The sequence below is a fragment of the Erythranthe guttata genome, chromosome 10 (assembly GCF_056151865.1).
Source record: "Erythranthe guttata isolate IM_541 chromosome 10, IM_541, whole genome shotgun sequence".
Classification (NCBI taxonomy): Eukaryota; Viridiplantae; Streptophyta; class Magnoliopsida; order Lamiales; family Phrymaceae; genus Erythranthe; species Erythranthe guttata.
Window position 1 is genome coordinate 658,104 of NC_142542.1, and position 26,633 is coordinate 684,736.

The window sequence follows — 26,633 nt, forward strand, 5'->3', positions numbered from 1 at the left end:
GGTTGGTATTCATATGCTGCGTTTACGAGCCTGAGGACTATTTGACACGTGGATTCCTTGACTTAGTTAATGCCTCTTTAATAGTATGACTTCTAATGATAAAAGGAAATATGCATAATTTGAATTGATTTATTTCCCTGATTATTTCTTTTCGTAAATCTAGCTCCTGTATCGAAAACTGATTTATGCCTTGTCACTTCTGTTAATTAAAAACAGGATAATAATAAATAAATAAATCTCCTAAAAAAGGTTAATAATCAAAATTATGAATTCTTTTAAATATGATTTTTAATTTTTAGTTATGAGTGAATGGAAAAGGAGGGACTCCTTTTCAAATGCATACTCGGCATTAGACCGTTGTAACTAACTCAGCTGCATTGCTGAGTGAAAAAATAAAAAAAGATATGTGAATTCATGGCAGTAATAAGATCTGGAAATGAAAAAGGACAAGAATATGGTTGACATGATTCTTCTGAGGTGTGAAGGGTTTAGTTTGACAGTGTCTTAAGATTGACATTGACAGTGTCTGGACAAGAATATGCTCCATCAATCAGATAATATCATTCATTCTTACAACTCCTTTATTTGTAATCCCTTTTTGGTTTATCCTTCCTAAAATCATCCGCAACAATGCTACCAAACATTCATTTTTATTCTCTTATCTTCCATTTCTTCGTATTGGTCGAATGGGCATCGGCGGATTGTAATCAAGCCAACACAAGCAGGTCTCAGACAACTATCACAAAAGGCGCCAATATAGCTAAGCCTGGCTGCGTAAGCAAGTGCGGGAATTTAACTATTCCGCATCCATTTGGCATCGGCATTGACTCGGGATGTTCTATACACCCTTCGTTCGACATCAATTGCGATACTTCTTTCAACCCTCCGAAGCCCTTCATTGGATTGACGAGTCTTGAACTTACCGATATAACAGACTCACAAATGAGGATCCAAAACCAGATAGCTGTCTCATGTTACAACGAAATAGGCAACTTGACTAGGGAAACCCCACTCCACATCCGGTTAGATCCACATTTTAGCTTTTCTGATACAAATAAGTTTACAATTGTCGGATGTGATGATCTTGGACTACTATACGGATTTGATGGGTCTAATTTCACCAAGGGGTGTCTTTCCTCTTGTTCTGAAAGACAACAAATTATTGATGGTCAATGCACTGGTATCGGTTGTTGCCAGACCACAATACCCAACGGCCTCACCAACATTGTTGCTTCTCTAGGCAGCTTAAATAATCACACTAGTGTGTCGTCCTTCAACCCTTGTGCTTATGCCTTTCTTGCAGAACAGGATAGCTTTACATTTAGTTCCTCTAACCTCTATGATGAGAACTTTACAAACAAAACCATCAAGAATGTTCCAATACTCCTAGATTGGGTTATTGGGAATACTACTTGCAGTGACGCTCAGAAATCCAAGGACTTTGCATGTCAGAATAACAGTAATTGTGTTGATTCTAACACCACAATTACTGGCGGATATCGTTGCAGCTGCTTTGACAAATATGAGGGCAATCCGTATCTAGAGCCAGGCTGCAAAGGTTAGTTCTTTTGTAATTTACACCACAGTTGATGTATTAATCAAGTTAGAAATTTAGCTATTGGTTTTCAAGTTTGATGAGCTGATTATAAAGATCTTCATTTATGAATTGCAGTCACAGATCATTGCGAGAATAGTCCATGTGTCCCAGAAGCAAAATGCATTAATAAAGATGGTGTTTATAAATGTGAATGTGATCGTGGCTTCGATGGGGATGGCACAAAAGAGGGCAATGGCTGCTTTAAGCCAAATACACCAATCTCACCACTCAAGTTCTCATTAGGTATTGGTAAATGATAAAATTCAATGTCTTGTAAAACTACTGGTGGTAGTTTAATACGTCACAAGTGCATACTCAAGAACATCAGAATACAAACAAAATCTCAGAAATCGATTTATGGAAATAATCACCACAAGGAAAATTTCTTAAATCTCAGGCCTCAAAGCAAAATTTTCAACACAGAACCATCGTTCTTCTCGAATGCTAATAGGTTCTCTACCTCATTTACTAAATGCCTGTTTAAGTATAGCAATTGTTTAGCTGTACTTTGAGAAATTCACAAATGAATCTCCTAATCTCTCAACACTCCTAGAATATAGTGATATGTACCACTGCTTGTATTTAATGGTATATGCCTAGCCGCCTATGTGAATACTGCTAGCTAATATATCCATACCTAATATGACCAGTGGAGTCTAACCGATATGACATGAACTCCAATTCCTTCAATATGATAAACTTAACTAGTTTAATGGTCTGATTTTCAAAATGAACAAATTTCAGGTCTCGGTTTTGGCTTCTTGGCTGTGATAATTGGCATTGCATTGATTTACTTTACCACCCAGAAGAGAAAAATCATCAAACTAAGAGATAAATTCTTTCAGCAAAATGGTGGTTTGTTATTGAAGCAGCAACTTTCTTCCACTGAGGGTAGTACGGAATCAGCCAGAATATTTTCGGCTGAAGAGCTTGAGAAGGCCACCAACAATTATTCCGAAGATCGAATCCTTGGCCGAGGAGGTTATGGAACAGTTTACAAAGGCATTTTGAGCGATGGACGTGTTGTTGCAATCAAGAAATCAAGAATAATGGACCAGAGCCAAATAGAGGTATTCATTAATGAGGTGGTCATTCTTACTCAGATTAACCACAGAAATGTGGTCAAACTAATGGGGTGTTGTTTGGAAACTGAAGTACCATTATTAGTATATGAATATGTCTCAAACAATACCCTATGTTACCATATCCACAACAGTCGGGGAATGCCATGGTTTTCTTGGGATAATCGGCTGAGAATTGCCATTGAGTCTGCGGGCGCACTTGCATATCTTCATTCATCAACAGGAATGCCGATTATCCACAGAGATGTGAAGTCACCAAATATATTGTTGGATGAGTATTACACTGCAAAAATAGCTGACTTTGGAGCTTCAAGACTTGTCCCTATTGATCAAACACAAGTGACAACTCTTGTACAAGGAACCTTGGGTTATCTTGATCCTGAGTATTTCCAAACAAGCCGATTGAGAGAGAAAAGTGACGTTTATAGTTTTGGTGTGGTCTTGGCTGAGCTACTCACGGGGAGAAAGCCTCTTTGTATTGAAAACCGTGAAGAAGAAATTAATTTGGCTACTTACTTTGTAGTGTCGGTGATAGGAAATCGGCTATTCCAAATCATCGAGCCAAGAATTTTAAAGGAAGGGAGTTTGGAGCAAATAAGTGCAGTTGGTGAGCTTGTTAAGAGATGTCTAAAGTTGAATGGAGACAGAAGGCCGACTATGAAAGAAGTGACAATGGAATTGGAGAGGCTGAGAAAGTACAATTTAAATTCCCACAAAGAGAAAGTAATAATCCGTGATGGAAAAAACATGGAATTAAGAAATGACCAGCAACCAGATTTATATCCAGTATCAGTAATTCCAGATATTCAACATTGGGAGGTACTCTGGACAGAACAATCCGGAAAAATTGGACGTTCCACGCAATAAATAGTCCTCGCTAAACAAAAGAACACAAGGTATTCCAGATTTCTTTGATGCTTTTATTTGATATATTTTCAATTATCTTTCTCCTATTCTTTTTCTTCTGTGTTAGAAGAGATAAGATAGGTTGTTGTTAAGCAACATGCACACCCGACATGGAGCGGGGAAAACTATCAGTATCCTTCTTTAAAAGGAGAAAAAATAATATTGTTCTGCTTATTGGATTTTAATTTCTTGGTTGTAATTTGTAAAAACTCTTGCGATTACAGTTGACAAAAATATGTTGTAACATTTGTTAAAGCTGATTTTGAAGCATCCCAATTACAAATTGTGTCAGTCTATCCTTTATACATTCAGGGTTGGTGGAGTGTTGGTCTATGTCATTAGGGTTTAATTTGATGACCCGGCTTTTCAATTAACAAGTGCATCTATATTACCTGCGGATACGGGGTGTTTACTTGTCTCTCTGTCGATTGTGATAGTTTAAGGCGGTGATTTGCCGAACGGTGTTTGCCGGTGATGGATTCCATTTGTATGGGAGAATTATAGTGGTGGAGGTGGATCGATTCGTTGAACCCACCCAATAGTGTAGGGGACTGGGTCCTTTTCCACTAGTAACTTCAAATAATCTACCAATCTTCTCGCAACAAAATTTTCGCAACTACCATTGTCAACTATCAGATCGCACACCTTTTTATTAACTGAGCACTGAGAACGAAATATGCTATTTTGTTGGTTTTGCTGCATCGCCGTACAAAGAACTCGTTTCACCACACAGTTAACTTGCTCTCCAATCTCCTGACTATGATATTTTGCCGTATCCTCTTCTTCTTGAAAAACGTCTTCCTCATAACCTTCCTGATCACTCTCGCCTCCATGCTCCGACCCACCTACTAAGTTCACGGGTCTTCTCTCAGGGCACTCGTTGGAACGGTGCCCAGATTTGTGACATCTAAAACAGTTTTCAGGGACTGGTCTCGTATAAGGATTGTTTGTTCGAGGCTGAACAGGCGTAATCGAACTACCGGCACCGGCTCTCGTCTGGATTTGTGGTGCCCGTATTGGCGGGGCAACAAGATTAGGGTTTTGGGATACGAACTTACCCCTATCAACCGGTGGTGGTGCATAATTTGGCGGTCTACGATAATTATTCACGTTGTTCCGTCGCTCAAATTCTTCTGCCCATGAATGGTATAAACTGACTGCAAACCTATTCGGTCACGGATATTAGATTTCAACCCATTCAAATAACTGGCCATTTGCTGGTTCTCCAACTCCCTTAAATTATTTCGATCTGCAATTTTCAGGAATTACGTGGTGTATTCGTGTATAGACCTACTATCCTGCGAACAATTATGGTATAAATTGTATAAGTGTTGTTCATAGTCGGCCGGTAGGAATCGATCGTGAAGAAGCCCCTTCATCCTCCTCCAAGACTGCACTGGGCCCTTCCCTTGTCGAGCGTGATCGCTGCAACTGGTCCCACCATACAGCCGCGCCACTTTTCAACTTGTACGCAACCATCTTGACCATCCTCTCGGGTGGGGTGTTCATCACATCAAAAGCACTCTCCACTTCGACCACCCAATCCAGAAAATCCTCTATGGAGAGGTTTCCATGGAAAGGTGGAATCCCAGCCCTTGTCGGATAATCGTCGTACTGCCTTTGTCCCTGCCTAGGTTGATTTCCGTCGACTATTGCTCTATCGTTCTCATCCAAGTCTTCGTCGCTATCCGGGTGAATACATGGTTGGTCACGAATCTGATTCATAACATGCGCACCTCGGGCTAATTCCCCAGCGCGCGCTATATTAGGTTCGCCCCTCATGTTGTTGCCATTGAGGGCGATTCCCTATAGCAACTCCTGAAGTTGCCGCAGCTCACCTCGAATCTCTACTCGAAATTCCTCTACAGCCTATCGAGATTCTTCTGGAGCGAGCTCGACTGCCTGAATGTTATCAACCTCGAGGTCATCGCCATCGCGGTTGTCGTCTTCTTGTTTCGCACCTTTCGCCATCTAATCAGGAAAAACCTCGCTACTGATGCCAGCTGACGCAGAACAGAAACACGGTAAAGAATTAATTTCTACGAATTAATCCTATAGAACACGATAACTCTGGAATCCACCAGATAATTGAGAGAAAACTCAGAAATATTAATAATGAAAAGATGCTGAAAAATAAACTTTAGAGCAACTATTTATACTAAAGAAAACGAAAAACCTAATCAAACTAGGAAAACGAGAAAATTACCAAAAAAAGGCAAAAAACGAAATAACTCCTAAACCTAATAGAATACCGAAAGTTGGAAACAACCCAACTTGCGGAATTCAAATCCGATTTTTCTAGAATTAATTATGAATTATTTAAAACTTTTTTAAAATAGCAAAAACGTCATTTTGAAGGCCTAAACGACCTCGAAACGCCAAAATCCATCGCACATCAAGGCATAGCGGTGTGTTTGACTCCCCTCGTCGTTCTAATTCGGAAAAATTTGGCCCCACCGAATTCCGACTCTGCCACCTCTACATCAAATATTTACTAAATTCGCTTGAGATATTAGTCACTAATTAGGTACTCGTGTTAATAAATTTGCTAGTAGGAACTATATTTTTCACTATATCAACGAAACGTGCAACTAAGGATACATACGTAATATGGGAGCCCCGTGAATGAGGGATTTCGTCTTTTAGTATACAAAGATACGTAGGTATTTTGTATCATATTTCAAAAACTATAGTATTGCATATAGTTATCAATAAGAATTATCAATTATTTTATGCATATAATTCATTTATACTTGAAAATATCTGATGCAGGCATACTACTACAATAAAGGTGAGGTGGGCATGTCACGGTTGTTATATTGACTTGTCCTTGTTATGTTATTGGTAATTAGTCATTAATTAAGCCAAATTCTATTTAATTTAGCTAATCAAAACTCATAAGTCCAACTATCTCGATGATTGTGCTTGTCATTATTAATAGAAATACTCAAAAGACTTGCTAGAATGAGTCTGTTTAAGAAAGTAAATGATCGGCACAAACATTCTTTATAGTTGACGACTTGACGTTGACTTTTTTGCATGTGAAATCCTGCTGTATATACTTTTCTTCCTAGAAAACATGATATATTTGTCTTTTGTTTGACAGTGTTTTAATAAATTATTAAGGATATGGAAAAAGATTTGTCCAATAATATTAGGAGTTATTACTGTAATTAAAATTATGATAGTTGTGCACAACTAACTAGCTTGTATGAATATTCAAATAAGTAGTTGATGTGGTACGATTCCACGTCACGTTTTGCAATTCTTCCCTCGCACTTCTTGATTCCTCGCGTGGGCACTACCTGCATCACAAAAAGTCGTTAGGGCGCCGGGATTGGTCCCGGCGAAAACCCTCCGACGCTCAAGTCAGCTTTGTATGATATAAGTATTCAGAGAATTCAAGAGACTGCTCGGGAAATATGAATTGCGTACCTTTAATTATGAGGTTTCCGGGTATTTATATGGAGATATATATTCTCATGGGCCTAAGCCACTTAATATGGGTCAACTTGGGCCTAACTGTTTAGATCATGCCAGTTTAGGCCTTAGCCGACTTGGGCTTGTACTATTATCTTTAGTCGATTTGGGCTTGGTTTGTGTGCCTCTATGAGCTTGTAGATATGGGCCCATCATAAGCCCCCCACTCTCAATCGAATCTCGGGTAGCGAGAATTGATGGAGAGTAGTTAGTGTGTGTAGTCATGTTAGGGACATTTGTGACTTAGTTAGTCGATTTGACAGCTCGTAGTGGAAGCAACTTGGCGATTGATGAAAATAGTTATAGGGCATTTCGCGATGCCGTTGACAAATTGGTAGCTCATGAGACGGTAAGTTGCTCAACGATTAGTAGAAATGGCGGTTGCATGCTATTGGCAAATAAATAACAAGTGAGACCGTGGTCAACTCAAAAATTTATAGTGACAGTTGGCAGCTTGCCCTATCATTAACAAGTAGGCATCGTGAGGTCGTGTCGGCTCAATGATTAGTAGAAATGACAGCCGATTGACATGCCATCGCCAAGTTGGCAGATCAATAATTAGTAGAAGTGAAATTTGATGGCTTGTCTTGCCATTGGCAAGTAGGCAGCTCATAATGTCGTGAGCGGCTCAACAATTAATCAAGTGGCGATTGATGGCTTGCCAACTCGTGAGACACTTCATTTTCAAGTTGGTAGATCTGGAGGAGTCATGTGTCTGTGCACAATTCGTGATATCATGATTGATGTTAAACGGATTATATAGAGCTCTGCAAGAGTCGTGTGTCTAATAGCAATTCGTAAAATCGTGAATGATGGTGTTGCCCCAGAATGACAAGTAGTAATAGAGCGTGGTGCATTCCTGTATTGACAGTCAAGACCTCAATATAATTCTCGAACCTGAAATAAATATTCGAGAATAAAAATAATCCCTCGACAATCATATTAAATCGGGAGAAACGAAGAGTTTCCTCCATAAAAATCACATGTTCACGAGGAATTTCCTGCATAAAAAACACATGTTTGGGCACCAAGTTATCAACGAAAAAGCATAAGATTGGGTGTACAAGGTCTTTAATCGAGCCAATTAGATATGGACTATAGGATGCAATCTCAAAATTTTTCAAGTTCTTAACTAAGCCACCAGAGGACAGACTTGGAATGAGACAAATCAAGGGTGTCGTCTTGGAAGGGGACAACCTGAAATAAGACAATTAATTAGAGGTAACAACTTTTTGGGCGGCAGCTTGCAAGCCAATCAGCGGCAAGACGGCTCAAGATGTGTCGTCTTGGAAGGACATGGTCATACTATCTTTGAAGATAACAACTAATTAGAGGTGACGTCTTAGAATGAGAGCGCTCAAGGTATGCCGTTTTGAAAAGACTAGCCGTGGTAACCATAGACGTCGACTTGTATGGAAGTTGTCAATTGCGAGGTGGCGAATTTGGGGGATGCAACCTGCAATATGATTATTTATGAGTTGGTGAGTTTCGCGACGTTATTTGTTTCGCCTACAAGGTGCCATCTTGGACGGATACTGCAAAGTGGAAGGTAACGGCTTTTTGTCTTCACATAGTGGCGGTTTGTGGATGCAGATACAAGGCTTGTCGATTTTTCGTCGGATCTTGAATAATGACAACTCAAAGGATGCCGCCTTGGGTATGATAATTAAAAATTTTCCACCTTGGGTGACGGTTGTTTAAAAGATGTCATCTTGGGTGATGATGGGTGTTGGATGAAGATGATTCAAAAAGTACCAGCTTGGGTGACGACAGTTCAAACAATACCACATGGAGAGATGATAAATTAAAAAATGCCGCCATGGATGATGACATTTCGAAAGGTGTCAACCTGCAAAGAAATGTAACCATATATCATAATTTCAAGATGGTGCTTCATGAGGTGGTTGCTCGTAAAACGGCTGCTTCCAAGGTTGGGTGATGGCAATTCAAACGATACCGCTTGGGGAGACGACAACTCAAAAAATGATGTCAATGGTAATGAAATTTCAAAAGGTGTCAACCTGCAAAAAGATGTAACCATATATCATAATTTCGAGATGGTGCTTCGCAAGGTGGTGGCTCGTGTGCCAAAGTGGCGTTTTTGGGCCATATTGGCAGGTAGAAACGGTGCATAATGCCGGCTTGGACGGCGGTTGCTTTGTTCATCGCGTTTTGATGATGACATGTCAAAAGGTAACCTGAAAAAGATGTAACCATATATCATAATTTCGAGATGGTGCTTTGCAAGGTGGTGGCTTGTGAATCGGCTGATTCAAAGGTTGGATGACGGCAGTTCAAACGATACCGCATCGGGAGATGACAACTCAAAAAATGCCGCCATTGGTGATGACCTTTCAAGATGGCGTTTTTAGGCCGTATTAGCGGGTATAAATGGTTCAAAGTGCCAGCTTGGACGGAGATTTCTTTGTGCATCGCGTTTTGAGTAATGACAAGTCAAAAGATGTCAACCTTCATAGAGCTGATAAACTATAGAATGGTAGCAGTTCATAAAAAGGTTACTCAATAAGGAGCTAGCGGCGCCTAGAGGGCGTGTATCAGAGAAACTTTCACAATTGGCCGGTTCTAAGGTGGCATTTTCGGGCCACATCGGCTGGTAGGTATGGTGCATGATGCCGGCTTGGACGGCGGGTACTTTGTGAATGCCACAGCTTCAGTAATGACAACTCAATAGATTTCAACCTGCAAAGAGCTGATAAATTATAGAATGACTATAGTGCATAAAGAAATTGCTCTATGATGAGCCAACAAGGGCTAGAGTGCATGCATCAAAGGGACTCCACAAATTTCTCGATTCTAAGGTGATATTTTCAGGCTGCATCGGTTGGTAGCTATAGTGCATAGTGTCGGCTTGGACGGCAGCTGCTTTGTGGATGCCGGCGATTTCAGTAATGATAACTCAAAAGTGTCAACCTACAAACAGATGGCAAATTGTTGAATGGTTGCAGTGCATAAAACACTTGTTCAATGAGGAGCCGGTGGCGGCGAAGGGGCGTGCCATTGGAGGACTTGTCAATGTGATCAATGAATTTCCACAAATTTGAGTTAACGCTTGTTCCGGAGGGACCATTGACCTTTTCAGGACTGAGCTTGATGTCGACACTGACTTTCAGGTTGAGCCTATAATCTCTTTATCGACTTTTATGGAGTGTTCAACTTCCTTTTCTTTCCAAGTTGTATTTTGAAGGGATACTTCTTTTGCTCTTCTGCCATTGCCAACGTCATCTGTTCTTCATGAGTGGAACTTCATTCTCAATGATTAGATAGTGTTTCCCACAGACGGCGCCAAAATGATGTGGTACGATTCCACGTCACGTTTTGCAATTCTTCCCTCGCACTTCTTGATTCCTCGCGTGGGCACTACCTGCATCACAAAAAGTCGTTAGGGCGCCGGGATTGGTCCCGGCGAAAACCCTCCGACGCTCAAGTCAGCTTTGTATGATATAAGTATTCAGAGAATTCAAGAGACTGCTCGGGAAATATGAATTGCGTACCTTTAATTATGAGGTTTCCGGGTATTTATATGGAGATATATATTCTCATGGGCCTAAGCCACTTAATATGGGTCAACTTGGGCCTAACTGTTTAGATCATGCCAGTTTAGGCCTTAGCCGACTTGGGCTTGTACTATTATCTTTAGTCGATTTGGGCTTGGTTTGTGTGCCTCTATGAGCTTGTAGATATGGGCCCATCAGTAGTCTTGGACACTTCCCCAGGTGGGTATTTGATTATATTGTTAGGGACAAATTATTTGAAGTATATATATATATATATATATATATATATATATATATATATATATATATATATATATATACGAGGCCGAGTTTGAAGATCATAATTATTGATCATGCATATTAGCTCAAAGTCATCGGCAACAATGCTAACAAACATTCTTTTTTATTCCATTTTCTTTCATTTTGTATTGGTCGAATGGGCGTCGGCGGTTTTTAAAGAAACAAGCCCAACGAGATCTCCGACAACCATCACAAAAGGCGTCAACATAGCTAAGCCTGGCTGTCAAAGCAAGTGTGGGAGTCTAACTATTCCTTATCCATTTGGCATCGGCATAGATTCAGGATGTTCTATACACCCTTCTTTTGATATCGACTGCGATACTTCTTTCAACCCTCCCAAATCCTATATTATTGCAACACAAAATCTTGAAGTTATCAATATATCAGATTCGCAAATGAGGATCAAGAACTGGGTGACCATCCGCTGTCACGACCAGTTAGGCAACTCGACTAGGGAAAACTCAATCAAAATCTCGTTACCTCCATATTTTAGCTTTTCTGACATGAATAAGTTAACAATCATCGGATGTAATGATACTGGCATAATTGTAGAATCAAATGGGGGAAATGCTGCCATCAGAGAGTGTATTTCTCGTTGCTCTGCGAAAGGGGAAATTCGTGATGGTTGTACTAATACCGGTTGCTGCCAGACCTCAATACTCAAAGGCCAACAAACATTAGAAATTAGTCTATATAGCTATCTTAATCACACAGAAGTATGGTCGTTTAGCCCTTGTGGTTATGCATTTCTTGCAGAGCAGAATACATTCACATTTCATTCATCTGACCTCAACGATGAGACCTTTGCAGACAGAATCTCCCAAAATGTGCCAGTAGTCTTGGATTGGGTGATAGGGGATACAAATTGTACACAGGCTCGTAATTCCAACAATTTTGCATGTAAAAGGAACAGCAATTGCATTGATTCTGACACCTATCTCGGTGGATATCGATGCAGCTGCTCTGATGGATATGAAGGCAATCCATATCTCGACTCAGGCTGTACAGGTTACTTCTTTTTGCTTTTACATGCACCATTGTTAAAATATTTGAAATTTATTGAATTTAATGTATTTGATAAGTTGGATATATATATATATATATATATATATATATATATATATATATATATATATATATATATATATATATATATATATATATATATATATATATATATTATGATGTTTGTATGTGACTTTTTCTCAGATAAAAATGAATGTGAGAATAATCCTTGTCATCCTAAAGGCCTATGCAATAATACTCTAGGTAGTTATCATTGTTCTTGTTATGATGGCTTCGATGGTGATGGTGCGAAAGATGGCACCGGCTGCTTTGAACAAAAAAAGTCAATTTCAGTGCTCAAGTTGTCATTAGGTACTCATGATGAGTGATATAGTTCAATGTTTTTATTCGTTCTTTAATTCTCTGTTGGGTTAGGGAGAAAATAATATAAAATATAAATATTTAAAAATGTGAATTTTCAGGTTTTGGTTTTGGCATATTGTTTTTGATAATTGGCATTACTTGGATATACTTTACCATTGAGAAGAGGAAACTTGTCAAACTAAGAGAGAAATTCTTCCAGCAAAACGGGGGTTTGTTATTGCAGCAACAAATTTCCTCCAATGAAGGTAGTACAGAATCAACCAAAATATTTCCTGTTCAACAGCTTGAGAAGGCCACCAACAATTTTTCCAAAGATCGGATCATTGGACGAGGGGGTTACGGAATGGTTTACAAAGGAATTCTGAGTGATGAATGTGTTGTTGCAATTAAGAAATCGATAAAATTGGATGAGGGTCAAATAGAGGTTTTCATCAACGAGGTGGTTATTCTGACTCAAGTTAATCACAGGAATGTGGTGAAACTTATGGGGTGTTGTTTGGAGACCGAAGTACCTTTGTTAGTGTATGAATATGTCTCTAACAATACACTATATTACCATATCCACAACAGTGGAGAAATGCCATGGTTTTCTTGGGAAAATCGTCTTAGAATTGCTACAGAGGCGGCCGGTGCACTTGCATATCTTCATTCTTCAGCAGGAATGCCCATTATCCACAGAGATGTTAAGTCACCCAATATATTATTGGATGAGTGTTACACTGCCAAAATAGCTGATTTTGGAGCCTCGAGACTTATTCCTATTGATCAAACACAAGTGTCAACTCTTGTACAAGGTACTCTGGGTTATCTTGATCCTGAGTATTTTCATACAGGCCAACTGAGAGAGAAAAGCGACGTTTATAGCTTTGGGGTGGTTTTGGCTGAGCTTATGACTGGGAGAAAATCTCTTTCCACTGATAAGAGTGGAGAAGAGATGAACTTAGCTACTTATTTTGTAGCTTCTGTGAAGGACAATCGTCTTTACCATATAATTGAGCCAAGAATTATGAGGGAAGGGAGTTTGGAGCAAATCAGTGCGATGACTGAGATTGTTAAAAGATGTCTTGAGTTAACAAGCGACGAACGGCCGACTATGAAAGAAGTGACTATGGAATTGGAGAGATTGAGAAAGTTTAATAATAATGTACAATCACACAAACAAGAATATCAAATGATCCATGGTGGAAATATGGGGTTAACAAGTGAGCAACAACCTGATCTATATCCAGTTCCAACAAATCATGAATTCGGCTCTGACCTGTACTCTGAACAGTACAGTATGGAGAGCCGGTTGTTCCATGCAATCAATAGCCCTCACTAATGGAAGGCCACATATGAGGTTCTATTGTTTTTTCTTTGATGCTCTTCTTGGTTATGTTTTTCCTATATTATTCCTATTGTGTACATGATTTTCCTTGTGTGTAGTCTGTGGCAATTTTCTTCTGCAAAAGTAGAAAAGAATAATATTGTATGTGAGACATTCTCTTGTTATATTGGACGCAATTTTAACTTGTTGGTTGTATCAGTTGTTTTCATTATTTTAGTGTCTTGCTTTTGTTGTAAGAATTTAGAATTTAGAGTTTCACAAACGTATACCAATTGTTTCAACAAAACCCATGATGTCTAGAACATCAGGAAAGTTCATGTACTATAATTTAAATCAACCATGAATAGACTATTCTTTGTCGCTGTTCATCTTCTCCAAATAACTCAATAAGGATACAGACGAAAATATTCATAAAGAATAGTTTTGGACTAAAGAAAGAAAATACCCCATATTAACAGTAATTTTGGAATGACGTTATTCAAATGGTGAATTTTGGATTTTATATTTTTTTTTTTTGCGGCAACTATATGCAATTTCAAAATTTACTTAGGGCAAGACCAAATTAAATTTTATACCAAATTAAGTGTAAAAAGACTATAATGACCTTAGTAAAATATGAACAAAATAAAATTTAATTTTATCAATTACTCTTGCAAGACCAAATTTAAAAAATAAAAAATAAATAAATGAAAACACAATTGAAAAACGGGAGGGAAGAAAGAAGAGGACCACTTGCAGATTCGCCGCCGCGCTGACGCCGTCGCCGATGAAGTCGACCACCGCCTTGTAAAATTTCGACACACTGGTGTCGAATTTTTCACTAAATTTCGACAATAAGTTGTTGTCAATTATTTGCACTTTTTTCGACATTTGTGTGTCGATATTTTGTTCAAAATTCGACATCAATGTGTCAATTTTTTTGCAATTAAAACGACATGTTGGCGTCAATTTTTTCAGAAACGGAAAAATTCGACTTTATAATGTCGTTTTTATAGCTTAATATCGACCTGTAAACGTCGAATTTTTGTGTATGGGAAATTATTTTTGAAAAACGAGAAAAACGATCACAAAGCTTTAAAAAAGTACAATATTTGTTATCTCATTGTGTTCTTCGACCTTAGAATCATCCATATTGATCTCTTGTGTGTCCATAATGTCCTCATTTGTAAGTTTTAGTAAGATTTGAGGGTTTTGTTTGATGAGGGTTTTTGGAGAATATGAAAGAGTTTTTTTTTTGGAGAAAATGTGTAGAATGAGCGTGAAGAAGAAGATGTTGGGTTTCGTTGGTGAAGAAGAATGATCATTTTTCATATTTTTTTTAAAAAAAAATTGGTCTTGCAATAGCAATTAGGCCTTTTTTGAATTAATAATATCAAAATTAATATTGGGGTTACATTTGTAATTTTCAGACTTTCTCTTGGTAAATTTATCTATATTTTGGTCTTGCATGAAGTAAGGTCTTACCCTTAAAAATTTTGAGATTGCAAATAGGTGCAGCCTATTTTTTTTTATATATTCTCAACTGTTGTGGATAATATTCGTACATTTTGAATTTGCATCGACGCATTTTCGATCGAGTGGGTGTCTAAACACTCTTATTTATCAGTGGTTATTTGTCACATTATTTTTCAAAATTAAATATTATAAGTAATTTAATAATTTCACATTCACCAAAAAATATTTTTTGAGAAAATAAATTTAGTCCATTTTATTATACAATACAAATTGGGTCAATGCTCATTTTTTTCCAAACAACTTAACAATGCAACCCCTATTCAAGATCCAGTGACCTCCACCTTTTAGATTTTCTGTAATAATTAAGTACACAGCTGGCATCGGATGTGATAATCTTGCCGTAATAAGAGGAGAAAAGAAGGCCACAATTTCTTTATTGGTCTTAAAAGTTGGGGTTGTTTGCAAATGATCTGAAACTTAATTTTAAGCTATCAATTTCTAAGTTGATGTGTTTGCGCAAAATAAATTATAATCTTTATTTTTGTAAGATATCTTAATAAAAATTTCCAATAAATTTAAACTCGAAAAGAGTTTGTCGCGAATAATTTTGAATTTATATCTTAAAACAAGTTATAAAACAAAATAAAGTTGCATTTGCAAAACTTTTTCAAACCGAGTGATTGAGTCAATCTTCTACATCAAGTTCACAAATATTTAATTTATGAGGTCATGGTTTGGATCTCCATTACACACGGACTTAATTAAACTAATTCATTTGTTTCGCAAAACAATCATTCTTTATTTTTGAGAAATCGCGAAACAATCTATTGATTGATATAGATTTATATAAGGGTATTTTGTGGCCAAAGTTACATCTAACCCTATAAATACATCCAACTGATAATTTGAAATCTTAATTCTCAATTTTACTAATTGATTAAATTTTAACGTGATTGTTGATGAACATCGATGGCTTTCTTTTATGATGTGTTGATCGGTCTACACATTAATATTTATTTTTTTCTTATTGATCGTATTATTACTGTGTTGACCGTTGATCAAGTATCGTCAACTGTTTGTGTTTTTTAAACATTACCGTGTTGACTTGCAATATTACGGTGTTGACTACTCAACGCAAAGAACATTAAAAAATCGATGTTGTTGTGCTACGCAGAGTAGGTCAATACATGAAAATATAATATATGATGCAGTCATACTACTATAAAGTGAGGTGGGCATGTCACGGTTATATTGACTTGTCCTTGTTATGTTATTGGTAATTGGTCATTAATTAAGCCAATTTATTTTTAATCCAACAAATCAAAACTCAAAAGTCAAACTAACGATGATTGTGATTGTCATCATTAGTAATACTCAAAAGACTTCAAATGATTCTGTTTAAGAAAGTAAATGCTCGGCACAAACATTATTTATAGTTGACGTTGACTCGTTTGCATGTGAGATTGTAGATTAATCTTATGTGACAACATGATATATCTGTCTTCTGTTTGGAAAAAAAGATTTCTCCAATAATATTAGGAGTTATCACTCTAATTAAAAATATGATAGTTGTGCCCAACTAACTAGCTAGTATGAATATTCAAATAAGTAGTCTTGGACACTTCTCAAAGTGGCTATTTGATTATATGATTAGGGACAAATATGTTAAATATATATATATGTACGAGGCCGAGTTTGAAGACCAATAGACCATAATTCTTGATCATACATATCATCGGCAACAATGCTAAAAAACATTCTTTTTTATTTTATTTTCTTCCATTTTGTATTGGTCGAATGGGCTCTGGCAGTTTCTAAAGAAACAAGCACAACGAGATCTCCGACAACCATCACAAAAGGCGTCAACATAGTTAAGCCTGGCTGCCAAAGCAAGTGTGGGAACTTAATTGTTCCTTATCCATTTGGCATCGGCATAGATTCAGGATGTTCTATACAGCCTTCTTTTGACATCAACTGCGATACTTCTTTCTACCCACCAAGGCCTTTCATTGGATCTACGAGTCTTGAAGTTGTTGATATAACAGATTCACAAGTGAGGATCAAGAATCGGGTGGCTACCATATGTTTCAACCAGCTAGGCGATTTGACCAGGCAAAACCTGGCGACTATCCATTTGGCTCCATATTTTAGCTTTTCTGATACAAATAAGTTCATAACCATCGGTTGTGATGATTCTGCCATGTCAAGAGGACTAGAAGGGTCTGGATTCACCAGTACGTGCGATTCTACTTGTTCAGCAAGAGAGGAACTTCGTGATGGTCAATGTGATCATATCGGCTGTTGCCAGTCCTCAATACCCAAGGGCCTAACGAATTTTGAAGCAGACCCGTACAGCTCCAATAATCACAAAGATGTATGGTCCTTTAACCCTTGTGGTTATGCCTTTCTTGCAGAGCAGAATACATACACATTTCATTCCTCTGACATCAACGACGAGACATTTGTAAACAATACCATTGAAAATGTCCCAATAGTCCTGGATTGGGTGATTGGGAACAAAACTTGCCAGGAATCCAACGATAATGCATGTCGCAGTAACAGCAATTGCATAACCCCTGATACTGGTCTTGGTGGATATCGATGCAGCTGCATTGATGGATATGAGGGCAATCCATATCTCGACTCAGGCTGCACAGGTTATTTTTTTTTTGCTTTTACATGCACCATAGTTAAAATTTTTGAAATTTATTGGGTTTAATGTATTTGATAAGCTGAATGAATATATATATATATATATATATATATATATATATATATATATATATATATATATATATATATATATATATATATATATTGATGCTTGTTTGTGACTTTTCTCAGACAAGTATGAATGTGAGGATAGTCCTTGTCATCCGACAGGCCAATGCAATAATATTCCAGGTCGTTATATATGTTCTTGTCGAGATGGCTTCAAAGGTGATGCCACAAAAAATGGCCATGGCTGCTATGAAAAAAATAAGCCAATCTCAGCTCTCAAATTCTCATTAGGTATCTTTTGTGAACGATACATTTAAGTCTCTATCCCATTTTATTTAATGTAGTTGATAAAGTCATTTCAACTTTCAGAAACTCTCTCTCTAGAGTTTGAAAATTCAATTTTTTTATCTACCCACGTCCAAAACGGATGTGAAATAGCATATTTCACGCCTAAAACAGATGTCGGAAAATGTCGCCAACACCTACCTATGTTAACAATTTAATTATTAATGGTTGATTAATTGGTTGATAATCAATAAATACAATTATTGATTTCTAATTCTTTAGTAGTTCACGAATAATTAATAATTTAATTATTAATGGTTAATTTATTGGTTGATAATCAATAAATACAGTTATTGATTTCTAATTCTTTAGTAGTTCACGAATAATTAATAAAAATGTTGATTAATAATTATTTAGTAATCAATGAATAATTAATTAGTTGTTAATTTATGATGAATGAAAATTAATAAGTATTGGTTAATAATTATTTAGTAATTGGTTAGCAATTTTTATATTTGTTCATGTAAGAAATATATTAGTTTTATTTATATGTATTTTAAAAAAATGTCTCTCCCACACTCAAACTGGGCGTGGGAAATGATTTTTCACGCCCTGCTTGGACGTGTTTGTGAGTTTGGGTCGGTTTGGGAGTTTTAGAGAAAAAGAACAATTTTTGAATGTACAATCCAATAAAATTAGTCTCATAAAAATCATTTCAGTTTATTTAAATGTACGTTGTATGAGGATAAAAACGCAAAATTCAACCAAACCAATGATTGCGGCCTCTAGATAGTATATAAGGTTGTAACTTGTGTTTAATATGTAGAATGTCAAATTGTGAATTTTCAGGTGTCTGTTTTGGCTTATTGACTGTGATATTTGGAATTACTTGTATATACCTTATCATTCAGAAGAGGAAACTCATTAAATTAAGAGAGGGATTCTTCCAGCAAAATGGTGGCTTGTTACTAAAGCAACAACTTTCTTCAAATGAGGGTAACATGGAATCAGCTAAAATATATTCTTCTAAAGAGCTTGAGAAGGCTACCAATAATTTTTCCAAAGATCGTATTCTCGGCAAAGGGGGTTACGGAACAGTTTACGAAGGGATTCTCAGTGATGAACGTGTTGTTGCAATCAAGAAATCCATAAAATTGGATGAGAGTCAAATAGAACTATTCATCAACGAGGTGGCTATTCTAACTCAGATTAACCACAGAAATGTGGTCAAACTAATGGGGTGTTGTTTGGAAACTGAAGCACCTTTGTTAGTGTACGAATATGTCTCCAACAATACCCTATATTACCATATCCATAACAGTAGAGAAATGCCATGGTTTTCTTGGGAAAATCGGCTGAGGATTGCCACAGAGGTGGCAGGTGCACTTGCCTATCTTCATTCTTCAGCAGGAATGCCGATTATCCATAGAGATGTTAAGTCTCCCAATATATTGTTGGATGAGTATTACGCTGCCAAGGTAGCAGATTTTGGAGCATCAAGACTTGTCCCGATTGATCAAACACGAGTAACAACTCTTGTACAAGGAACCTTGGGTTATCTTGATCCAGAGTATTTCCATACTGGCCAATTGACAGAGAAAAGTGACGTTTATAGCTTTGGGGTGGTCTTGGCTGAGCTCCTCACTGGGAGAAAAGCTCTGTCTATGGATAAGAGTGAAGAAGAGATGAATCTAGGTACTTACTTTCTATCGTCTATGACAAAAAATAGAGTGTTCCAAATCATAGAGCCAAGAATTTTGAAGGAAGGGAGTTTGGAGCAAATTACAGCAGTGGCAGAAATTATTAGAAGATGTCTCGAGTTAGAAGGCGAAAATAGGCCAACTATGAAAGAAGTGACTATGGAATTGGAGACAGCGAGAAAGTATAATATGCAATCCCAAAAACAAAAAGATATAATCGACGATAGAAACATGGATTCAACAGTCAAGCAGCAACCTGATCTATATCCAGCTCCAACAGATACTGATTTCAACTCTGGAGAGTACTCTGAACAGTACAGTATGGAGAGCCGATTGTTCAATGGAGTGAATAGCCCTCGCTAATCGAGGTTGTTCAGATTCTATGGTTTTTCCTTTGATTCTATTTCTTCAGTTAATGTTTGTGTTGTTTTTTCCTGTATTATTCTTCTCATATTCATAATTTTCCTGCTATAAGAGTCAAGACACACTGAAATTTTTTTCTTTAAAAGAAGAAAACAAAAGTATTGTATGTGACACAATCTCTTGTTATATTGAAGTTTTGAACTTGTTTGTTGTATCAACTCTATGGTGATTATTGTAGTTTCTTGCTTTTGTTTAGGAATTTGGAGATTCACAAATACCAATTGTTTCAACCTATGTATCATATATTCAGGATTTCCTGGAAATGCTGGTATAGACGACCTTGTGTGTGTTTTCCTTCCCCAGTTTCTAACGAGCACCTTAAATCCCTTGAACTTTAATATATATTTTTATTTTTTGAAGGATTTGAAATCCATTGAGCTAATTTGTATAAATTAATCTTACATTATAGGGATGGCAATTTAATCCGCTGCACCGGATACCCGCCGTGCCTCGCCTCGGATTTACCGGGTAACCCCGCCATGTTAGATGATGGGGCGGGTAAGGATTTTAAAAATTGGACCCACACCGGCCACATGGCGGGTACAGGTTTTGAACATATGCACCCTTACCCACCCCGTATCCAACCTCTTTATATACTTTTATTAATTTTAGGGTCCATTTGGATTGAGGGATTTGATTGGGGAAGCGATTTGAAATGACTCTAATTTGGAGTCATTTGAAATCCACTACTATTACTCCAAAATTACCTAAAAAGAAGGGGCGGGGTTTTGAAATCTATCTCCAAATCCCTCAATCCAAACAAGTCCAAGGGATTTGTTATTATGGATTTGAAAATCCCTCCCCCAAATCCCTCCATCCAAATGCACCCTTATATACTTTTTATATCATATTATAAAAAAAAATTACGGGTACAGGGCGGGGTGGGGGGGGGGGGGGGGGGGGAGGGGGAGGGTTTTAATAAAACCAAACCCGAAATGGATACGGGGCGGGTACGGGTGGAAAAAATTGCTAGCTGGGCAGGTGCATGTTTTCCAAAACGCGCCCCCGTACCCGCCCCATGGCCATCCCTATCTTACATTAAAGTATTGCCACATATAATTCGAATATTTGATTTTTTTACCGAAAGATGGTATTCGGGTTCAATTGGGAAGTGAGAGAGTTCATGCAATTTCATAGACACTTATTTGTTTCTCATCAAAATTTACTAACTGAAAAAACAAAACAGATATAAATAGTTTAAGGGCATGCTATTAAGTTATAAAAAAAACTACTGTTAATTTGGCAAAAGGTCCAGCAAGAAAACGAACTATGAATCTATCATGTAGCACATAATGGATGAGAAAAAACATAATAGCAAAAAAAAATAATAGGCAAGAGATCTACATACAGTTGAAGTGGCAAAGCATTTATGGAAATCTCCTTGATTTCTGCGTTTATCTTCGTGAGGAGGATCAATGGCTAGTTGCTAAAGCGGTGACTAATAGACCGAGTATAAGAAATGGTTGTGCACTAGCCTGGAATTGAATTTGGAGGAAGTATATATAGTTAGCAGCATATACATAGCATGCACATAAATTACATAATTAACATACAACGAGTGTGTTTCAAGAATGTACACAAAAGTCTCCGTTTCGCCTTTTTTTGCTTCTGCTGAACGACATAATGAATGCATTTAAAATATGGTTTTGCGGGAAAAATAAGAGTACCTGATACTTGACATCGTATTTAACTGGGTCTTTGAGGAAGTACTTGAACTGCATTGTAGTTATATTCGCATGTTAGAGCAAGCAACTACGTTCTTTATTGGCATTGAAATTTTTTTTTGTGATTTTCGAGATTGCCGTGGTTTATTTCTAACAAACTTCGAAAAAAAAATGTTTTTTCATTCACAGAGCTCATCCTAGAAGATGGGAATATGCGGACAATCTTTACCTGGAAAAAGACTTGTGGGGCGATTAAGCCGACAAGTGCTAAAGCGTAATATGGTTTACCGGCACCCAGAAGATACCCTGCAAGAACAAAACATACCAATTGCCGTTAATATTTGATATTATGGTTTCAGAAATTGTAGAAATACTAATATCGGCTCACTAATTAACTAATACGTTTTATTTCTATAAACAGACTTGCAATATGTAATTTAATAAATTAGAGATCAAAATCCAGTCCGACTAATTACCAGTCTTACATTAAGTATGATTCTCAATCAAATGAAGTCAGTCAGCATTTTCCCTTTTCACATAATAATAGTTCACATTATAACTATGAAAAATGCAAATTGAAACAAATAAATAATGCCAGAGAAATTTAGTTTGGCATTATAAACTGGAGAAGTAGTTATTTGAGTCGACAGTAAAATTTACCTGCTACGGATAACTGAGTTATGTCGATAGCACCAACACATATCCACTTTGCAGTCTCAGAGCCAAAAGCAACCGGGAGTGACTGTAAGTATATATGTTAGTTATTATTATTATTATTATTCCAAAAATTGCTCATAAAATAAATTTGTATATGTCAAGATTCCATATGAATCTATCGGATCGAAGTTAGGAATATAAGGTTACCTGTAGTCCCATTTGTCGATCTCCTTCGATGCTCTTGAAGTCATTTACAATTGCTATTCCCAGCTACAATAAATACATTAAGGGAAATAAGAATATATACATACACATATACATATATATAAAGTGATAACACATACACCAGCTACACTGTAGAGCAGTGTTAGAACAATAATGTCGGGTGTAAGCGTCCCGAACAATGCTTGACCAGCCCACCTACGATTGAAATAAATAATGAGACCAAATATTAGGCATTTTGACCTTTACGAAACGTACTACAGAAAAAGTATCTTGTTTGTATCATGCCTTAGCAGAAATTATGATAACTAAGTCCAGAATCATGGTGCAATTGATCCCATATTAATTTCAACTATTAGAAGTTATCGATACAAAATTAACCAAATTTAAACCAATCATTATTTAAGACCATTATAGTGACGGAAGCAATTAGTCACCCGAGAGAGTTTCATTACATGTAAGCAAAATAAGTTAAAAGAATCGGAAAGTTAAAAAATTACCAGGGCAAACTTATATAGCTTGCTCCTAGAGCGAAATTGCCGATCCATCCATTTTGTTTGAGCTACGATAACAGACAAATTGGAGTTTCAGTTCGCTCTTTCTTTTCGAGCATTTATATCAAGACGAAGAATGATGTAAATACCTTTAAAGGTGGAGCTGAATATATGTAGGACAACAAGGATCCACCGAGGGCAAGGTAAAATATCACCGGAAAATTATGCCCTGCCTGTACAAAAAAAAGCAATTATACGGGAGAAGAAAAAAAAAATTAAATTATATGCTAAAGAATAGATTCCCGTTTGAAGACCTACCCACACATCTAAGAGACCACCCAAGCCAAGGCCACCCAAAAGCAGCACCCATATTTGTGTAATCACCTGATGACATCAATTTTTAATATTGAAGAACGACGAGCTTATTTTGACTTTAGATAACATCTTGAAACATCGTATACCTCATTCTCGGATACTGCTCCTGAAGGAATTGGGCGATAAGGTTCGTTAATGGCGTCGATATCTCTGTCATACCAATCATTTATCGTCTGCAGATTGAATAGCGCAGTTTGTTATATAGATGACATTCTGAAGCAAATACTCAAGTTGCGAAGCTTGTCAAATTAAGTGGACCAAATTACTTAATAATAATAATAAATAAATAAAGGATTAGTGCATAAGTCCAAAAACAACCATATTTCGCCTGGCAAAGTTTTTTTTCCGATAAGATAATGTTACCTGAGTGTAGCCGGTTAGACAAGGACCAGACATAAGCATACAGACGATCGACTTAGCTACATCTTCCACGGTCCAGTGGAAGTTTCCTGTGAGAAATTAGCACTTGTAATAAGTATAAGAATTGTAACAAATGCAGAATTCGTAAATGAGAAAATAACTAATTTCAGTTATCAATAATAGAGTCAACTGAAATAATTGATATGCAAGTTTACCTGATGCAGCAGCTCCACAGACTACACCCCAAATAAGTGGAGGCCATGTAACAGGCTTCGTGAGCTGAACTCGGATTTTCCACTTATTCTGAACAAGCACAAAAAATTAAACTAAGTAAACCTAACTTCTTACGATTCATCATTACTCGATATTAAACCTTATTTCTCTCATTCTTATTTCCTTCAATCGTTTCTCGACATTATACATACACTAAACTGGACGAAAATTAGGTTTAAGTTGATAGCGATAATGTTAAACGAATTGTTTCAGCGATCTATTTCAGCAAGATCGTTAGTCACTAAACACATACAATAGCAATTATAAACAGGCTAACTGTAGTGAATTGTGCATTTACATAGCAGGGATTCAGTTTCGTCCGATCTCGAACCCATGCCTTAAATACCAAAAATCAACTTAAATCTATTACTGTATTGATAATTAATAAACTCACAGTTTCTTGTTTAGCTCCTTTGATACCGAGAATCTGATTAAAGCTCGAACCACTCTGGGCCGGCGCATTATCCGGTGCCTTTGCTCCAACTGCCACACATCAACCAAATTAAATTACTCAAACCCCAATTTGAAAAAAAAAAAAAAAAAACCAATCACATATTCAAACCCCACTTCAATCGTTATAATTAATTCTTCCAGATAACTAAAAATTACCCAAAAATTAAACCCCAGCAAAATACCTTCGTTCGTATCAGTTTCAGTAGCTCTTACTACAAGTCTCCTCCCTATAACACAACGCAACGCATGAAATTAAGTACAGCAAATATTAAAACAATAAATAAAAAATTACAGGTTACTGAAATGTACGCTTACTGTTGAAAGAAATACAGCTCGGCTTGGCGGCGAGCCGCCGATTTCGCGGGGGGCAAGATGCCTCGGCGCTGGAAGATAGTCTTACGGAGTAGACGGTGTTGACTAAAGAAGACATTGAAGAAATCGGAAGAGAGAGATTGAATCTTTGGTTTCCGATGGGTTTCCTTGTGATAACACTCCCCTCTCTCACTCCTCCCCTATTTCAATGCAGCTCTTGTCCTTTTAAAACACACAGATATTACATTTACATTTATTAATCCTCCTGAACCGATGGGTAGCTATCTGTGTGTGCGGGTATCTTACGCAACGGTGCACTGATGATGTGGTGTTCCTTGGTTGGTTCAAAATGTGAAACTTAACTGCCTGATTAACTCTATTTCTGTATTTATTTCCGGACTAATTAATAATTAGTAAGTGTAAGAGCGCACTGAGTTAAATACTTATTCTACTAGTTTATTTATGGAACTCGGCTCTTCTTTTAATGTTTTGAATTTGAAAAAAATTTATGGTCCCGAATTCGTATTATACAGAGATGTTATCTGAAATGTTGTAACACTTGAGACAACATGCAGCGGAAATATAAAGATTAAAAGACAGTACTCAGAATTAAAAATGTTCACAAGTAAAGACTTGTGAACTTGCCCTTTACAGGACGGAAAAATATATTAAAAACAGTATTCTAAGAATACAAACAGAAGAGTGCGAAAACTTCTTCCTTATGAATGAATCTTTTTCAAGATCACTCTTACAACCAAATCTAGATACTAAAAGAAAAATATTAAAAATTCTAGATTTCAAAGAATGTACTCGTGAGGAGTACGTAAAGAACTTATGAATGAATCACTATCTTGATCATTCTTACAACCAAGTCTAGAAACATATATACTATACAATCTAGACTACAAAGAATGTACTTATGAGAAGTACGTAAAGAATGTACTCATAAGGAGTACGTAAAGATTGTACTCATGAGGAGTACAAACGACCGATTCTAAAACCACTCTAAAACTCTCGTGAATATTCTTCAGCCCTCGGTTCTTATTTCGTAGAATCGATAATCTTCCTTGAGTATTGAAGTCGGTATTTATAGGCATTCCAAGCATCCACTCCTCAGCCCATGATCTGCAAGAAAACCAACTACAAGAGCACTCAAGAACATGGGTTAGTGGGTTAGTGGGTTAGTTTAAGGAGTTAGAATAATATTCACAATTAAACCCACTTAAGCACTACTTAGCCCACTAAGCACTATACTTAACCCACTAAGCACTATTTATTCCATAACTAAAATTTAGTTTAAAAAATAAGAAAGTTAAAAACACAATGTGGAAATAATCCACGTGTTTCAAACTCCCCCTTTTTAACTTTCTGATCAAAACTAAATTTTAGCTTAACTCCCCCTGAGTCATTGCTTGAACTCCCCCTGAATTTGACAACCAACATTAACATAAAAGTTCAGAGGAAAAAATAAAAACTCAACAAAACCAAATATTGTTCATAAAAATATCAGCTGCTGCTCCTCCATCACTGAACAGAACAAAACAGAACAATATCCAAAGTCTCCTCAGTATCAGCTGCTGCTCCTCCATCACTAGCACTGGATCCACTGCTTTCCTCTGCTCCTTCTTCATTAACTCCTTGCT

The 26,633-nt window shown here is 37.0% G+C and overlaps 3 protein-coding genes and 1 pseudogene across 4 annotated transcripts; 3 read left to right on the plus strand and 1 right to left on the minus strand.

The window, feature by feature from the left end:
• Positions 1-523: 523 nt before the first annotated feature.
• On the plus strand, positions 524-3,733 carry LOC105953110 (wall-associated receptor kinase 3-like; annotated as a pseudogene). Its single transcript, XR_016033835.1, has 3 exons — positions 524-1,558; positions 1,673-1,840; positions 2,342-3,733. The product of XR_016033835.1 is annotated as a wall-associated receptor kinase 3-like (transcript).
• A 4,744-nt stretch (positions 3,734-8,477) lies between these two features.
• On the plus strand, positions 8,478-13,595 carry LOC148767215 (wall-associated receptor kinase 2-like). The gene is made up of 9 exons (XM_088823871.1): positions 8,478-8,546; positions 8,659-8,722; positions 8,805-8,995; positions 9,184-9,258; positions 9,570-9,679; positions 10,166-10,208; positions 11,087-11,888; positions 12,090-12,257; positions 12,368-13,595. The coding sequence occupies exons 1-9, from the start codon at positions 8,478-8,480 to the stop codon at positions 13,588-13,590; spliced, it is 2,745 nt and encodes a 914-aa protein (XP_088679997.1). The 3' UTR covers positions 13,591-13,595.
• Positions 13,596-16,795: 3,200 nt separating this feature from the next.
• LOC148767216 (wall-associated receptor kinase 2-like) lies at positions 16,796-20,495 on the plus strand. The gene is made up of 3 exons (XM_088824044.1): positions 16,796-17,708; positions 17,896-18,063; positions 18,907-20,495. Exons 1-3 carry the CDS (start codon positions 16,796-16,798, stop codon positions 20,118-20,120), a joined length of 2,295 nt encoding a protein of 764 aa, XP_088680170.1. The 3' UTR covers positions 20,121-20,495.
• An 829-nt stretch (positions 20,496-21,324) lies between these two features.
• G4 (UbiA prenyltransferase family protein) lies at positions 21,325-25,232 on the minus strand. Its single transcript, XM_012976740.2, has 15 exons — positions 24,994-25,232; positions 24,861-24,905; positions 24,620-24,708; positions 24,168-24,255; positions 23,956-24,041; positions 23,679-23,765; positions 23,536-23,601; positions 23,367-23,450; positions 23,224-23,285; positions 22,846-22,921; positions 22,709-22,771; positions 22,505-22,586; positions 22,074-22,150; positions 21,848-21,895; positions 21,325-21,655 (listed from the first exon to the last, which is right to left on the minus strand). The coding sequence occupies exons 1-15, from the start codon at positions 25,106-25,108 to the stop codon at positions 21,593-21,595; spliced, it is 1,131 nt and encodes a 376-aa protein (XP_012832194.2). The 5' UTR covers positions 25,109-25,232; the 3' UTR covers positions 21,325-21,592.
• Positions 25,233-26,633: the final 1,401 nt, after the last annotated feature.

Excerpts from the sequence above, each read along its gene's own strand:
- LOC148767215 (XM_088823871.1), top strand. The coding sequence starts at position 8,478 with ATGGAAGTTGTCAATTGCGAGGTGGCGAATTTGGGGGATGCAACCTGC. Across the intron at positions 8,996-9,183 it reads GTAAAACGGCTGCTTCCAAG|GTAGAAACGGTGCATAATGC; the intron begins GTTGGGTGATGG and ends CCATATTGGCAG. Across the intron at positions 9,680-10,165 it reads TTTTCGGGCCACATCGGCTG|GACTGAGCTTGATGTCGACA; the intron begins GTAGGTATGGTG and ends TGACCTTTTCAG.
- LOC148767216 (XM_088824044.1), top strand. The coding sequence starts at position 16,796 with ATGCTAAAAAACATTCTTTTTTATTTTATTTTCTTCCATTTTGTATTG. Across the intron at positions 17,709-17,895 it reads TCTCGACTCAGGCTGCACAG|ACAAGTATGAATGTGAGGAT; the intron begins GTTATTTTTTTT and ends GACTTTTCTCAG. Across the intron at positions 18,064-18,906 it reads AGCTCTCAAATTCTCATTAG|GTGTCTGTTTTGGCTTATTG; the intron begins GTATCTTTTGTG and ends GTGAATTTTCAG.
- G4 (XM_012976740.2), bottom strand. The coding sequence starts at position 25,108 with ATGTCTTCTTTAGTCAACACCGTCTACTCCGTAAGACTATCTTCCAGC. Across the intron at positions 24,256-24,619 it reads AAGGAGCTAAACAAGAAACT|AATAAGTGGAAAATCCGAGT; the intron begins GTGAGTTTATTA and ends GTGCTTGTTCAG. Across the intron at positions 23,602-23,678 it reads GAGCAGTATCCGAGAATGAG|GTGATTACACAAATATGGGT; the intron begins GTATACGATGTT and ends TGATGTCATCAG.